The sequence below is a fragment of the Petromyzon marinus genome, unplaced genomic scaffold (genome assembly GCF_048934315.1).
Source record: "Petromyzon marinus isolate PM22_M1 ecotype Great Lakes invasive population unplaced genomic scaffold, UKy_Petmar_22M1.pri1.0 PM_G_Scaffold_184, whole genome shotgun sequence".
Taxonomy (NCBI): domain Eukaryota; kingdom Metazoa; phylum Chordata; class Hyperoartia; order Petromyzontiformes; family Petromyzontidae; genus Petromyzon; species Petromyzon marinus.
In genome coordinates this window covers 92,678-109,513 of record NW_027422744.1, presented here as the reverse complement: position 1 = coordinate 109,513, position 16,836 = coordinate 92,678, and the positions used below count along the sequence as shown (strand labels likewise).

The 16,836-nt window shown below is 48.7% G+C and overlaps 1 protein-coding gene across 3 annotated transcripts; it reads left to right on the top strand.

The window, feature by feature from the left end:
• Nucleotides 1-6,128: 6,128 nt before the first annotated feature.
• Nucleotides 6,129-14,921, top strand: LOC142912065 (beta-1,4-galactosyltransferase galt-1-like). 3 transcript variants are annotated; one of them, XM_076060351.1, is made up of 5 exons: nt 6,129-6,761; nt 9,977-10,134; nt 11,688-11,895; nt 12,256-12,343; nt 13,271-14,921. In XM_076060351.1, the coding sequence occupies exon 5, from the start codon at nt 13,379-13,381 to the stop codon at nt 14,534-14,536; it is 1,158 nt and encodes a 385-aa protein (XP_075916466.1). In that variant the 5' UTR covers nt 6,129-6,761; nt 9,977-10,134; nt 11,688-11,895; nt 12,256-12,343; nt 13,271-13,378; the 3' UTR covers nt 14,537-14,921. The 3 variants fall into 3 exon arrangements, with proteins under 3 accessions (XP_075916466.1, XP_075916467.1, XP_075916465.1); XM_076060352.1 differs by lacking the exon at nt 12,256-12,343 and having other exon boundaries at nt 6,129-6,776; XM_076060350.1 differs by lacking the exon at nt 12,256-12,343 and having other exon boundaries at nt 6,130-6,761.
• The last annotated feature ends 1,915 nt before the right edge of the window (nt 14,922-16,836 follow it).

Genomic DNA, 16,836 nt, shown 5'->3' with positions numbered 1-16,836 from the left:
CACCACCACCAACACCACAGCCAGCGGCTGTGGTCTGAGAGCGCCCAGGAAGCCGAGCCACCAGCGGCACAGCGGGGAGCCAAGCGGCAGTGCGGCAGCAGCAGGAGCAGCAGCAGGGACAGCAGCAGCAGGGACAGCAGCAGCAGGGACAGCAGGGACAGCAGCAGCAGGGACAGCAGGGGCAGTAGGGACAGCAGCAGGGACAGCAGCAGGGACAGCAGCAGCAGGGACAGCAGCAGGGACAGCAGAGGCAGCAACAGCAGCAGGGGCAGCAGCAGCAGCAGGGACAGCAGCAGGGGCAGCAGGGACAGCAGCAGGGGCAGCATCAGGGACAGGGCGCGGAGCGTGAGACAGGAAGGCCGTGTTGGCCATGGTGGTGACAAAGTCCCTCGTCCTGGGGGGGAGGGAGGGGGAGTGGGGGAGTGGTGAGTGTACTAGTGGTGAGTAGTGGTGAGTGTACTAGTGGTGAGTGGTGAGTGTACTAGTGGTGAGTGTACTAGTGGTGAGTAGTGGTGAGTAGTGGTGAGTGGTGAGCAGTGGTGAGTGTACCAGTGGTGAGTGTACTAGTGGTGACTGGTGGTGAGTGGTGAGTAGTGGTGAGTGTACTAGTGGTGAGTGGTGAGTAGTGGTGAGTGTACTAGTGGTGAGTAGTGGTGAGTGTACTAGTGGTGAGTGGTGAGTGTACTAGTGGTGAGTAGTGGTGAGTGTACTAGTGGTGAGTAGTGGTGAGTGTACTAGGGGTGAGTAGTGGTGAGTGGTGAGTAGTGGTGAGTGTACTAGTGGTGAGTGTACTAGTGGTGAGTAGTGGTGAGTGTACTAGTGGTGAGTGTACTAGTGGTGAGTGGTGAGTGTACTAGTGGTGAGTAGTGGTGAGTGTACTAGTGGTGAGTGTACTAGTGGTGAGTGGTGAGTAGTGGTGAGTAGTGGTGAGTGTACTAGTGGTGAGTAGTGGTGAGTGTTGAGTGTAAACTCACCAGGCAATGCTGAACCCCCCGGACCCGGATCCAACTCCACACGACGAACCGGTTCCAAACACAAGTCGACAAGGAATTGATTCAGACCCTAAGTCGATTCCTCATGCAATTCAATGAGCAATCGATTTCTAACACAACTCTACAATCCGATTCCCCGTGCAAGTCAATGGGAGTCGATTCTTAATGCGATTAAAAAGGAGTCGACTCCTCACGAAACAATGTTGAGAATTTGTACGGTGGAGTCACGGAGGAAAAATAAAATAAAACAAAAGAAAACAATTAAATCACGACGTTTAGGAGGCAACACAAGTCTCCTTCTTCAGGTGGTGTCAAGTGGACAGCTCAGTGACACAGAATTAGTAAAGTTGGACTACATGTTTATTTCTCGAAAGCATTTTGGCTGTAGACCAGTGTAACAAGTCAAAAATTTAACTGGAGGCTTTATTTCTTCCAGCACAAGACGCATGATATGGTAGCTGCAGTAAGCCACCCACCGCCGACACACACACACCCACGTGTATTTGTGGATGCACTAAGTCCGACACACACACCTGTACTTGTGGATGCACTAAGTCCGACACACACACCTGTACTTGTGAATGCACTAAGTCCGACACACACACACACACCTGTACTTGTGGATGCACTAAGTCCGACACACACACACCTGTACTTGTGGATGCACTAAGCCGACACACACACACCTGTACTTGTGGATGCAATATGCCAACACACACACACCCACCTGTACTTGTGGATGCACTAAGTCCGACACACACACACACACCTGTACTTGTGGATGCGTTAAGTCCGACACACACACACCGACCCGTCTGTACTGGTGGATGAACTAAGTCCGACACACACACACACCGACCCACCTGTACTTGTGGATGCACTAAGTCCGACACACACACACCTGTACTTGTGGATGCACTAAGTCCGACACACACACACCTGTACTTGTGGATGGACTAAGTCCGACACACACACCTGTACTTGTGGATGCACTAAGTCCGACACACACACACACACACCGACCCACTGTACTGGTGGATGCACTAAGTCCGACACACACACCGACCCACTGTACTGGTGGATGCACTAAGTCCGACACACACACACACCTGTACTTGTGGGTGCACTAAGTCCGACACACACACACACCTGTACTTGTGGATGCACTAAGTCCGACACACACACACACCTGTACTTGTGGATGCACTAAGTCCGACACACACACACACCGATCCACCTGTACTTGTGGATACACTAAGTCTGACACACACACACACACCTGTACTTGTGGATGCACTAAGTCCGACACACACACCTGTACTTGTGGATGCACTAAGTCCGACACACTCACACACCGACCCACCTGTACTTGTGGATGCACTAAGTCCGACACACATCCACCTGTACTTGTGGATGCGTTAAGTCCGACACACACACACACACACCGACCCACCTGTACTGGTGGATGTCCTCGAAGGACTTGGAGTTGTTGATGGCGAAGACGCAGAGGAAGCGCTGGCGGTCGGAGACTGAAATGGTGGCGGCTGAGGAGCTTGTTCACTAGCTCGCTCCTTGTTTAAAAAATGTTGCTTTGAAGGTCTCGCTCTCAAAATAACGCTCCCAAATAATCAACAGATATTGGTAGTGTGCTGCTATCGACCGCCTAGTGGGAAGGATGTTGAAGCTGCGTCTGCACTGAGAGAGCTTTTTGGGCGCCTCCCTAAAGGTGAAATAGTTTTAGTGGGTGATCTAAATTGGAATTGGCTAAACCCGCCGGCCGTGGCCACACATTTTGCAGATGAATTTAATCTGTTTCAATTAATAAATGTCCCCACAAGACCCAACCTAAAATATTCGGGACAGTCAACTCTGCTTGACGTCCTATTGACATATGCCCCTCACAATTTCACACTGACTGGTGTTCTGGGTAATAACCTTAGTGATCACTCCTTCATTTTTGGAGTGAGATCATCAGCCAGACCCAAAGCCCCCCTAAATTGGTTGAGAAGCACTCTATGAGACACTTCAGCACTCAGGCATTTGCTAATGATGTGCTTCACTCGGATATTGACAAGGTCTGTGATATCCCCAACCTGATTACGGCTTGGGAGACTTTCAGGTACACGTTTCTCCAAATTCTTAACAAACATGCTCCGTTGGTTAGATTTAAAACTAAATGCAACCGCCCACCATGGTTTGATCATTTGATTACAAAGCTAATGAAAACTAGGGACAAGGCTTGGGCATGTGCTGAGAAAAGTAATTTGGTCAATGACTGGCTAGAATACAGGATTTTAAGGAATAGATACGTCAAAAAAATACGGCATGCAAAAAATGCCTACTTTTCCTCCACTCTCCTGGAATCACATGGAAATGCCAGGATTTTCTTGAAAACAAATATATCGAAAAGGCATCCAAAACAGACAATCTGCCCGTTGAGCTTAACCGAAATGGGGAATATTTTTCAGATCCCAAAAAAATAGTTGACAATTTTAACCTTCATTTTTCTGAAGCTGGTAATCTTTTTTTATAATGTATTGGGAGTCACCTCTGCTCATGCAAATTCCTACACCCCTGTCCAAACATTAAACGAATTTAGTTTCCAGACAATCCACGAAAGTAATGTTCTGAAACAACTGTCTTACCTCAAAGGGTCTTCCTCTTCCGGAGCAGATAGTATTCCCGTCTTTGCTCTACTAACTGTTGGTCACCTAATATACAAACATATAGCCCATATTTTCAACCTGTCCATCAAAGAAGCATCAGTTCCTCTAGAATGGAAACATTCCTATGTCCGTCCACTTCACAAAGGGGGCCCTAAAGATGATCCAAATAACTACTGACCTATCTCAATTTTGTCCCCGTTGATGAAAATTTTTGAAAAATTATTGACCTACCAAATTAGCAGTTTCCTGTCCACCAACTATCTACTACATCTGCAACAATCTGGGTTCGGAAAAAAATACAGCACCACATCTGCTGCATTAGACTCTCTGAATCACATTTACAGTAGCCTTGATAATAAGCAGTACTGTACCTGTCTTTTTCTAGACCTGTCCAAAGCTTTTGATACAGTAGACCACAACACCCTGCTTAGTAAATTAAGTTGCCTCGGTTTTTCCGAAAACACAGTAAAATGGTTACAAAATTACCTCTTTTCTCGCACCCAAACTGTATTCACAGATGGTTGGAGGTCAAACAGTGTTAAGATAACAAAAGGGGTTCCACAGGGTTCCATCCTCGGCCCCCTTTTCTTCTCTCTTTATGTCAATGACTTGGGCACTGACCTGGATCATTCCAGGGTAAATCTTTTTGCAGATGACACAATAGTGATTACTGCTGGCCGCTCTCCGGATGACGTGATTGCTAAGCTACAGGGTGATTTCAACAAACTACAACATCAGCTAGTTGCTCTTAAACTAGTCCTGAATACCTACAAAACCAAGGTGCTATGCTTCTCACCAGGACTGAAGCAGGAAGTCATGTTTCCCCAATTACATTCCTTAAATAATTATAAAATAGAGCAAGTCAAGATCTATAAGTATCTTGGGGTCATCCTGGATTCAAAACTGAATTTTGAAGATCACATTGATTATATTGGTAAAAAGACAAAAATAAAAATTGGTTTTCTGTATCGACACAAGCACTGCTTCCCCCCAATGTTCCGTTTGGAATTGATAAAAGCTACCATACTGCCTCTACTTGACTACTGTGACATCGTGTATAAATCAGCCCCAAGTACTGTACTGAAGAAGTTTGATTCCATCTATCACTCGGCCTTAAAATTTACATTGACCTGCACATATAGGACTCACCACTGTGATCTCTACATTGGGTCAAACTTAACGTCTCTTAATGTTCGACGGCTTGTGCACCAGATCTTATTTATTCACGATGTACTTACAAAAAAATCCACAGACTACCTGCTGGATCTCCACTCTATTTCAAATAACAAATTTGACCTCAGGTCTTCGCTCATTTACCAGCTTCACATTCCCTATTGCCGTAGGAAGGGCCTTTGCTATTGATGCCCCCAGCGTCTGGAATGCTATTGCCAATAAACTGCAACTTGAATCGCTACCAATGAGATCTTCTCTCAAAACTGCTCTCGAGGAGTTGTACACCCCTAGCTGCCACTGCTATTCATTGGCGTAACATAAAATAAAATGTTTCGCTCCGGATGACGCTGCAAAGTATTATCTGTATTTTGATTTAGCGTGCTGATCTTAAAGGTACATTGAGTAATTTGATACTCAGACCGATGCATCTGTTGTTGTGGAGTAACTCATGCAGCCAACTATGGCTCTAGGAGTTGGTGTTACATGTTATTTATGTAGTTAATTGTAAAAATTCGGTCACAGTCCCTGTGATCACTGTTACGCTGCAATTATGGCTTTATTTTTTGGTGATTTGGAAAACGTTTTTAGGTTTGGACATGTTTGTTTTGTTGTAGTACGGAGTTAAACTGATGGCCTTAATCTAAGTTTTTGTGGTTGTTGTTTGACTTGCATCCCACTGGGATTTTTTGCACACAGCGTTGGTGTACGGCTACTTTTTTCTGGAATATTTTGCTGTTTTTTTCATGGATTTTCTGTTTGCACAGTCACATAGTCACTTTAAGATGTTTTTCTTGTTCGTGTTTTTGTTTTTTTTGTTTGTTGTGGTTGCACCCGATTCAAGAGCCGAATCGCTCACAGGGCTAAAATAAACTGAAAACTGAACTGGGCCTTCAAACCGTCACGGAGAGACGTGGGTGGAGGAGGGGCGGGGTTTGAAGGGGGCGTGGTGGAAGGAGGCGGGGCGGGGTGGAAGAGGGCGGGGCGGTGCAAGGGGGCGGGGTGTAAGGGGGCGGGGTGGGGGTGTAAGGGGCGGGGTGGACGGGGGGCAGGGTGGGTGGGGTGGGGAATTGCCCCTCGGTTTAAAAAAACGCCGCGTATTTCTATTGGTCGAGAGGCATGCACGTGACCCACTTTATATTTCATGCAGTTCACATTCCTGGTTCTTTCGGTAAAGTCACGTAGATAGAAAATAAAAATTAAATAAAAAATGACTAAAATGAAACACAAAGCAAAAAACCCACGACGTTGAGCGGAAGAGAAACAAATCCCCCTCCCCCCACAATCCCGCCCACTTGGCGCTACCCAGAGTGCATTGCAGTGCCAGTGGCGTGTCCGTGAACACGTGGGGGCCACGCGGTGGGTTGTTGCCATCATCATCATCACCACCATCATCATCAACACCATCATCATCAACACCATCATCATCAACACCATCATCATCATCAACACCACCATCATCATCAACACCATCATCATCATAAACACCACCATCATTAACACCATCAACAACACCACCATCATCATCACCATCATCATCAACACCACCACCATCATCAACATCACCATCATCAACACCACCATCATCATCATCATCAACACCACCATCATCAACACCATCATCAACAACACCACCAACACCACCACCATCATCAACACCACCACCATCAACACCACCAACACCACCACCATCATCATCGTCGTCGTCTCACGATCCGGGCCAAGTTCCCCCCTCCCCCCCCTCCTCCTGCCCGGCCCCACCAAGGCGGCCCCACCAGCCCCTCTCGTCGCCCGTAGCCAGAGCCGGCGACCATGGCCACTTGGGCGGCCTGCATGGGCGTCAGGATGAGCTTGCTCTCCATGGCGGGCATCCGCTACGAGGGCATCCTCTGTGACATCAACACGGACGACTCCACCGTCGTCTTGGCGAAAGGTTACGCACTGGGGGGTGGGTGGTTCACGGGATGACTGTGGACACCCCGAAGCTGCGGGTTAAGGGTTTAATGAAGCCGCTTGAGTCGTCCTAACAGGCGACTCGCTCGGGCAGCAGCAGCAGCAGCAGCAGGAGGAGGCCTTGGGGCTGGGGAAAGTTTGCCAGGAGGAGGTGAACGTGTCGGCGACGTTGTCGCCTTCTGGACAGATTGGTGTGGGTGTCGTGGGGTCAATGTGTGGGGGGGTATTAAGGAGGGGTTTGACCCTTTTCAGGGCAATCAAACAGGAGGTGTTAAGATGCTCAAACGACAAGATAGTCTTTGTTTTTTTTCGGTAACGTCACGTAGGTTAAAAAAAATGAAAACAACTAAATTAAATCATGATTGTATTGGATTGCTGTATGTACTTTTGTGTTTTCAATTAACCTGGATTTGTAAGAGAGTCCTTAATCTCAGTGGGAATTGCCCAGAAATGTTTAAAATGACAGCCATTGATGCGTCACGTGGGGGTCAGACATTTGTGACGATGTGTGACGAGGGGCGGTGGGGAGTTGAGAAATGTGACGTCACATGAAAATTCGCAACTTTAAATATAGAGAACACGTTCTACTTATCTTCTTGGTTCTTTCGGTAAAGTCACATAGAATGGAAATAAAATAATAAAAATAAAGCAATAACATTTTATTGTTAAGAAAATTGTATAATGTTTTATTATTATTTTTTTTAATAAAATAAAATGTTATTTTATTATGTTTTATTTTTATTATTTTATTTCCATTCTACGTGACTTTACCGAAAGAGCCAATAAGATGAATCCCTGCAGTCACGAAAGCTTTAAATCGAAACGTTCTACTTAATCAAATAGACTTGTTAATAAATGTTTTCACCTTCAACATCGGAGTGCAGCGCCACATTAAATACGCACTACAATGATAATAGTTTAAAGAGATTTGAAGCGTGTTTTATATATTTTTTTTGGGGGGGGGGGGGTGGCAAAAATCGTCCAAAATCGCGCGACGTCATTTATGGCCGGCGCCTCTAGCTGTGCTGGGGCAAAGTTCTTCAACTCGTCACCCGCTTAATCACGAATGTTCTGAGGTTGTTCTTGCTGATTCTGGTTCGCAGTGGTTTCAAGTATTTTTCAACGAAGGCTATTGGGTGCACAGCCGTTTCAATACGGGCACACATTGTTTCGTCCGTCTGTTTGCGTTTCTCCCTTGCGACGGGACCTCGTTGTCTAAACGTTGATATTTATAAGGGCAGGGGGTGACCAATAAGGGTTTGAATCGATCTGTAACAATCTAGGGGCACTGATAAGGGGTTGACAGCTATGCCAACACGAACGCGCGATTAACCCCGTTGACCTGAACAAGTTCGTGGTTTCGGTGCGTGCGCGTGTTCAAGTTTCATTTATTAGGTATAGTCCTGTGAGCCATGCGAGCATCTTAAGTCGGGGTGCAACCGCAACAAACAAAATTTGAACACAGAACATCTTAAAGCGACGACGCGTAACAGAAACATTCTGGAATAAACCAGCAAATAATTCCACACAAAAACAACGTATTAAAACGCTGCGCGCAAAAATCAAGTGTTGAAGCCGGGTCGGTAGTCACAGGGCAATGAGATGCGGCTGGTCATAGACGGCGCGTGACCCCGGCCAAAAAGCCCGGCAGGGTGCCGCTTAAGGGGCCGTCCATAAATGACGTCACGCGATTCTGAACGATTTTTTTGACCCCCCCCCCGCCCTCAAATATGACGTCACAAAGCTCTGCCCCCTCCCCCCCGCCAAAATAAAACACACTTCAAATCGCTTTAAACTATTGTTGTCATTGTAGTGCGTATTTAATGTGCCGCTGCACTCTGATCTTGTAGGAGAAAACATTAAAAAGTCTAATTAAGTGGAACGTGTTGTCTATATTTAAAGTTGCGCATTTTGATGTGACGTCACATTTATCAAACTCCCCCCCCCCAGTCGTCACACGTCGTCACAAATGTCTGACCCCCCCCCCCCAGGTGCGTGACGTCATTTCTGGACGGCCCCAAAACACTCCAGCGCTGTCCTACCAGACAGTCTCGACCCCTTCACCTGATGAAGGCCGCTTGTGTTGTGGCCGAAACGTCGTGAGAATATTATTGTGTTATTTTATTTTATCAATTTATTATTTTATTCTCATTCTACGTGGTGACTTTACCGAAAGAACCAAAGAAGAGGCCCCAAAACAGTTAATTTGGAAATGTTCCAGATTCATTTTTGCCTTCGTTCACAGATCTGGGCCAACGGCACCTGTCTGGATTAAATTGGCACAATGGAGAACTTCTTTGCGACGGTGATGATAGGGATTTGTGATGTTGATACCCATAAACATTCAATACCTGCAGGCATATGGCTTATGGATGACAGGCTATTGGTTGGTTTTAATACAGCTAAGACATAATAAAATAAAATACATATAAAATAAATTTCATTTATATTTTATTTAAATAAAAATACAATAAATTTCATTTTTATTTTATGTTTTATTTTTATTATTTCCGTTCTACGTGACTTTACCGAAAGAAACAAGAATATTTAATACAGCTTCTGGCAGGAAATAAATGAATCTCAATTTTTGGCTTGCAGAGTTGAGAAATGTGTGCAGCTCGGAACCCCGCGAGCTAGATTTGATTCCTGGCTACAGACAACGTCGTCGGTGGTGGCCTTGTATCCCAACTCATTCTGGTTTTCGTGTAGGTAGACTGCCTTCAAGTGAAGTTACCTGGTGCGGTGTGTTAGTAAAAAAGATGATTAAATCAGCACTGGGGAGGATGAAGGTAGCTGAACCAGCTAGAAACTATTTTAAACAATTGTTTAGGTTGCGGGTAAGGCCCACTTACTATACTGCTCTTTCAGAAGCGACCTCCCCACAAATGGTAGGTAACGCAACGAAGTGGCTTATCGAAGGACCTGGAGGGGGGGGGGGGGGAAATCCACTCGACCCATGGGAAGAGAAAACCTCGCTGACTCCAAATCTACAGCAGGTGTTGTCAGGGTTGGGATGAAACGCATGACCTTCGATATATACCAGGCGAGGTAGTTAACTTCTCACCACAGTGGCGCCCAAAACCCACAACCACGCACCTGCTCCGACCTGCATAGGTGCTCTCGACCGTAACAACGCTTGACCAAACGGGTACGTGGAGGTCTGTACCAGCGGCGGGCGTCTTTGTGTGCGCGCAGTGCGCTTGCGCGGGACGGAGGGGCGCCCCGCCGACCGTCCCATCGCCCCTCGTGAGGAGGTCTTCGAATACATCGTCTTTCGCGTCAGCGAGATCAAGGACTTGACCCCGTGCGAGTACATGCTGTCCGCTCTGCACCACGACGTGGCCATGGTGCAGGTGAGAGGTGCAGCCGCTCTTTACCATTAAACTATTTATTGTACCATGTGAGGCCCACCGAGCTACTTGACTCTCTTTTCAGAAGCGACCTGGCCACAAATGATTTGCTCAACGAAGCGGCTTATCGCGTGGACATTTCCAGCAGCCAAATACTCCAAATGCACGTCGGTTCTAAAACGTGGAGGTAGAAAATGGATGACCCAGAGAAATCCACGTGACCACGGGGGAGGACGTTGAAAACTCCAAAAATATGCAGGCGTCGGGGGTCTGGATCAAACCCCACGACCTATTGTACTCCAGGCGAGGTAGTTAACATCTTGCCACTGCAGCAGTGCCATGGTTTAGGGGAGCGGTGGCACAGTGGTTGATGCGCTGCACTACAAACCCGCCTACGACCCACCGGGGTTTGATTCCCACTTACGGCCAACGCCAGGTGACGATTATCTGAAACGGTCCCGGGCTTTTCCTGAGGTCTATCCAATGAGCACCTGGTGCGATGTATAAACATCGCCACTGGGGAGAAGGCGGTCGGGCGTGGGTCTGGCTTCCCCACCTCCTCCGTGTGCTTTGCCGGCCTCGTAGTTGCTCGCACTGCACTTGCCCCGAACGTCCGTTAAGCCTTTAAGGGACATCTTTGGCAACATGTTGACAAAATGTGGAAAAAAAAGTCAACGCTGATCGGCCGCATTTCGGGCAAATTTTCCCTTCACGGCACTGGAATCGAGGAAGCCAGAGATCGTGGAGAATACGAGGTTGGAGACTGCACTTCACACTTGGGGGGCTTGATGAAAGTTGCATTTGAGAGTTCCAATAGTTAGCTAACAGTGGTAGCTGTGGAGGGTTTTTACAGGTTGAGGAGGAGGAGATGGAAGAGGCTACCAAGATCCGAGCCCGGGTGCCAGCGTGCCAGTGGCTGAATTGCGCAACCCTTGGCACCTGATTGGCTCTCGGGTGATGACATCGCAATTATCCCTCCTCCTAAGACCGAAACGGGAGAATCTCTCATGGTAGCCTGATGGCTTACAGAGGTTCTCTGTAAGCCATCTGGCTACCATGAGAGATTCGTTTATGAGGCTATCCACATATACAAACACAGAGACAATTTCAACCGAGAGGAAGGAATTCTGGCTTAGCAATCATTGGAAGGATTTGATAAACCATTCCGGGTCTTAATTGATTGTTCACGCTTACGGTGGCTTTCAGACCGCATCCATCATTTTCGTCTCCCCCCTCTTTTCCGAACATAGATGGACTTGTCCATCTGAATAACTGCCAAATCGCTCTCCGTGGTGCTAACGTTAAAAAAAACCCGCCACTTTTAAAAAAAAAATGTCTTGCTGTGGTTTTTACACCTGATGATGATTGCTTGTCTTGCAGTCGAAACGTCGTGAGAATTTTAAAGTTTTATATTTTTATTATTTTATTGTTTCCCTTCTATGTGGTGGTGACTTTACCGAAAGAACCAAGAAGGTGCATAAGAAGTTTGACATGCGTACGTCGTCCGTCGTGATTTGTTCTAATCGCTGCCTAACCCACCCTCACCCCCCGTCCAGTCCTCGCCGGGCACCCCGGGGGGGGCCGCCGCTCGCTGCCACACGTGCGGTATCGGAGCGGCGGCGAGCTGCCACTCCGCGCCGGGCACGCCGACCGGACCCCCCCGCGGTGCCACGGGCGGCCACCCGGGCCACGCGCGGCACGACGCCTGGGCCACAGCGGTCGGGCACCGTCCCTTCGTGCAGCCTGCGTACGGAGGAGCTGCGGGTACGGGAGGGGGGGGGTGCGGTGTGCGGTAAACATCGGCACTGCAGGGCTGCACCTTTGCCCTCTTAATGCCACGTGGTTTCCGTTGCCCAGTGGCCTTGCCTCGGGTCATTTTCGCCTTTTGCTCGTTTAGAGGCAACTGCGTGATTTCAATGCGATCTTAATTGAACGCAGTTGAGTTGCAGCTATCTTCATGGAATTATTTCCGTAAGCGCATGCTACTGTTGCTGCCCTCTGCTGCTGCTGCCCTCTGTACTGCTGCCCTCTGTTGCTACTGCTGCCCTCTGCTTCTGCTGCCCTCTGCTACTGCTGCTGCCCTCTGTGCTGCTGCTGCCGCCGGTGCCCGCGGGTTGCATTGAGCTTCGCGTGCGAGCCGAAGGGCGATGCGAAGTGGCGCTTCTACGGAGAGGAACAGCAGCAGCAGGAGCACAGCGCCCTCGACTGGCAGGTGCGGTGGTGGCGGCCTGGGGTCGTGTTAGTGGTGGCTATGGTGGTGGTTGTGGTGGTGGTTGTAGTGGTTGTGATGGTGGTGTTTGTGGTTGTGGTAGTGGTGGTTGTGGTGGTGCTTGTAGTGGTGGTGGTTGTGGTGGCTATGGTGGTGGTTGTGGTAGTGGTGGTTGTAGTGGTTGTGGTGGCTATGGTGGTGGTTGTGGTGGCTGTGGTGGTGGCTGTGGTTGTGGTGGTTGTAGTGGTGGTGGTTGTGGAGGCTATGGTGGTGGTTGTGGTGGTTGTGGTGGTGGTGGCTGTGGTGGTGGTGGTTGTGGCTCTGGTGGTGGCTGTGGTGGTGGTTGTGGTGGCTGTGGTGGTGGCTGTGGTGGTGGTTGTGGTGGCTGTGGTGGTGGTGGTTGTGGCTCTGGTTGTGGTGGTGGTAGCTGTGGTGGTGGTGGCTGTGTTGGTGGCTGTGGTGGTGGCTGTGGTGGTGGTTGTGGTGGTGGCTGTGGTGGTGGTTGTGGTGGTGGCTGTGGTGGTGGCTGTGGTAGTGGTGGTGGCTGTGGTGGTGGTTGTGGTGGTGGCTGTGGTGGTGGCTGTGGTGGTGGTGGCTCTGGTTGTGGTGGTTGTGGTGGTGGTGGCTGTGGTGGTGGTGGTTGCGGCTCTGGTTGTGGTGGTGGCTGTGTAATTGGTTGACAATATTTTGTATTTCTCTCAATTTCAATAGATTTTATAATTAGTATTGGCCAGTATTAAGACTAAAATAACACCAAAGAAATATGTTGATGTTTGTGTAAAACGAATTATTATTGACCACGACTATTTAGATCATCTGTTGAAATTGAGAGAAATAAAAAAAAACTATTTCACCGTTCTGACAGCTGCAGGCTCAGTGCTGCTGGGAGCGTATTGTTTAGTAATACATTTAACGCATGCTTATATCCAGGTTATCCAGGTTAACTCGTCCGTCTTCAGGCCAAAGCCGGGGTCTGCTTCTGATAAGATCGACCGCGTGACGCTGTGCGGGCAACGGGGAGCGCTGCAGAACACGTCGATGATGCGCGTGCGCGACACCAAGATATTCTTGGTGTCGGCGTACCACGACCAGCGCGAGGCCGGTCAGAGCACACGCATCATCGGCATCGCCAACCGGTATGAGCCGGACGTGCTCTCCTGCCACTTCTGCTGCCGAGGGCACTCGGAGATCCTGACGGTCACCGCCAGCGCCTACGTCCACTCGGATCACTTTGACTTCCCGTACGGCACGGCCGACTTCCTGTGCACGGAGCCGCTGGACTGCGAGCCGGGACACGTGTCCGTCCAGCGCATGCGCACAATACCGGACGAGGAGGAGGCCGAGTGGGTCTTCATGCCCGTGCGAAATCGGCTCTACATGCCCCCCACCTTCACACAGGAATTCAGCGTCTGCATCTCCACGCTCTTCGGGAACTACGGCAACGTCCTGCAGTTCGTGCAGGCGATCGAAATGTACCGCATCTTGGGTGCGGGCCGCGTGACGGTATACAACACAAGCTGCAGCTCTGAGCTGAACAAAGTGCTCCTCTACTACATCAAGACCGGCCTCGTCGAGGTCGTTCAGTGGCCCATCACGGACTACGTGCGGGTGTCCAGAGGGTGGCACTACCCCGAGCACCCAGGCGAGCTGCACTACTATGGCCAGATAGCGGCGCTGAACGACTGCGTGTCTCGGCACATGTACAGCACGCGCTACCTGGTCCTCACGGACATCGACGAAGTGATCATCCCTTTGAAGCACACAAAATGGAAGGACCTCATGCGGTACTTGAACGACAAGTACGGCGCCGACATTTACACATTCGAAAACCACGTGTTTCCCTACACGGTATCGGAAGAGTTTGGGTCGAAGTTCCAGGCGTGGAACGCCATCCCGGGCGTCAACATCATGCGCCACATTAGACGGGAGCCAAACCTGCCGGAGGTCTTCAACCCGACCAAGATGATCCTGAACCCACGCGCGGTGCTGCAGACGTCGGTGCACAGTACGCTCAACGCGCTGGGCATCTCGCAGACGGTGCCCGGATACATCGCGATCATGCACCACTACCGATCGCCCAAGCAGCCCGACCTGCCGCTCGACTCGCTGGTCGTGGACCTCACGCTGTGGAGATACAATGCCACTCTGATCAGAAATGTCAACAAGGTCCTCAACAGGGTCTTCTGGAATGAGTAGGCACAACGGGCGGCGGTGGCGGCGGTGGCGTTGATTGTCATCTTGCGTTTTTTGCGGTCTTGCAATTTGAGTTAAACACCGGTGTTTGTGAGTTTTCCGTTTGCGAATGTGGTCAATGTATGGGACATATTTATTTGCTAATCTTATGATTGCGTTTACAGTTAAAATTTGTTATCTTCATGTTTTTCTGCATTTGAATCCACCAGGGCACAATAGGGGTTGTATTGGTATGTCTTATGGAAGCTAGGGAAGTTAACATTGGTTTATTTTAAACCAATCCTAATTATTTCTATTGCTTTTGGGAGTACCACTCGAAATGTTTTCAGGTTAAAACATTTAAAATGTGGCACAAATTGATTTAAATAAATGTTCAGTGTGCATGTTCTACCAGTCTCTAATGAGCTTATTGTTTTCATGACTCGTGTCCACGGAGGATAGTCAAATCCCAGAGGATGGTGGCAGGATTTTAAAAAGTAAATCCTGTGGTGATAAAAAAAATGTACATACGATATTAAACTTTTAATTTGAGTGATAATTTGAATGACAGGTGTGTTTTGGGCCAAATGAGCTAGTAAAGACTCACATTAAACATAATAGATTCAGTAGGAATATATGTATACATCCAAATGTATATAGTTGTGTATTTGAATATGTATCAACACCAGCTGTTGATACATACAACTCATTTTAAATTATAAAGCCATGTTAATGTATTCCTAAACAATACATGGAGTTGACATTTCTGAATTGTTGCATTAGATAGTTTCGCGATGGATTATTCAGCAGAAATCATCATTATCACGTATTATCAATCTTGCAAACCAGTTTTAAACATATACAGCAAAATGCTATTACCATTCTTTATCTACATATATAATATCACAGATCTGTCCTGTCATTCTGTGACTGTGATTAACGCCCCCGGATTGGTTTAAGTGCGTCACGTGATCCCGAGCAAGCAGCCAACCAGAGGTGCGCCCCCCCCCCCAAACATGTACGCCCCCGGATTGGTTTAAGTGTGTCACGTGACCGCGAGCAACCATCCAAGCAGAGATGAGCCCCTCCCAAACATGTACGCCCCCCGATGCTGCCCTGAGGCAGAGCCGTGCTCGGGCCGCTGCTGCCCTGAGGGAGATGGGTGAGGAGACAGGTAACAGGAGAAGGGTGAGTGAGAGTGAGGAGAAGGGTGAGAGTGAGTGAGGAGAAGGGTGATTGAGAATGGTGAGAGTGAGGAGAAGGGTGAGTGAGAGTGAGAAGGGTGAGTGAGAGTGAGAAGGGTGACAGTGAGAATGGTGAGAGTGAGGAGAAGGGTGAGTGACAGGAGAAAAGTGACAGGAGAAGGGTGAGTGAGCGTGAGAAGGGTGAGTGACAGGAGGATGGTGAGGAGAAGAGTGAGTGAGAGTGGAGAATATATGTAATTTGTACGTGTTTATCTTAGGGATGATTCTTTGGTAGAATACGTCAATACAAAACTTCCATAAATCGTTAACAAGTTTATATGCTTAACCCAGATATCATGGCACTTATGTATTTGTAATGAGAGTGCGCCACCTACAGGACGACCGGGGGGTTATTGCAGACACGTGCTATGTTGTCTCACATCCAATCAGTAAGGGGGATCCCATCTGGGTGAAAGGTAAATGGGTAGAGCTAGCGGGAAGCCTCGAGAGCCCTCTAAAATGTTCCGAGAGGGGCGTGGCTAGAGGCGGAGCTTAGCACCGCCGAGAGGGATATAAGCAGAAGCAGCAGAGGACTCTGGGTCGTCGGTGTGAAGAGCCTGGGTCCGAACGTCGTCACCACCTGCGCTACCACCCATCGGCCACGTGGCGGGCTCCACCAGCTGAGCCTCCCCTCTCTCCGACACGCCGTCAGCCAGCGGCGAGGCGGAGAAGGAGTGAGTGCCACGGCGGCGGGAGGCAAAGCGTGCGCCGCCGTCCCGGGAGCAAGAGAGAAGCCAGCCGCGCAGGGAGACACGTGCTGTACTGCAACTTGAGAATAAATACAACTGAAGTTTAACCCATGTCGGAGACGCTGATTACATATTGATAAGTGGATGTTAATAAAACATGCAACTAGTCGTAGTCAAAACCTTCTGTATTGTCATGTAACAATGTATCCGTTCACAAAAGTTAACATTTAAAATCGTGACGTTTAACAATATTCACATGCAGCGGTTGGCAATTTTACGTTTCAACTTTCCAGGCACTCGGGTTTGTTAATTCAGAGAGTGAAACAGCAAGGGACATTCTCGTCTCTTTGTCCTGTGTTTGCCCTCGGGTGCAGTGAGTTTATGGTGTTTT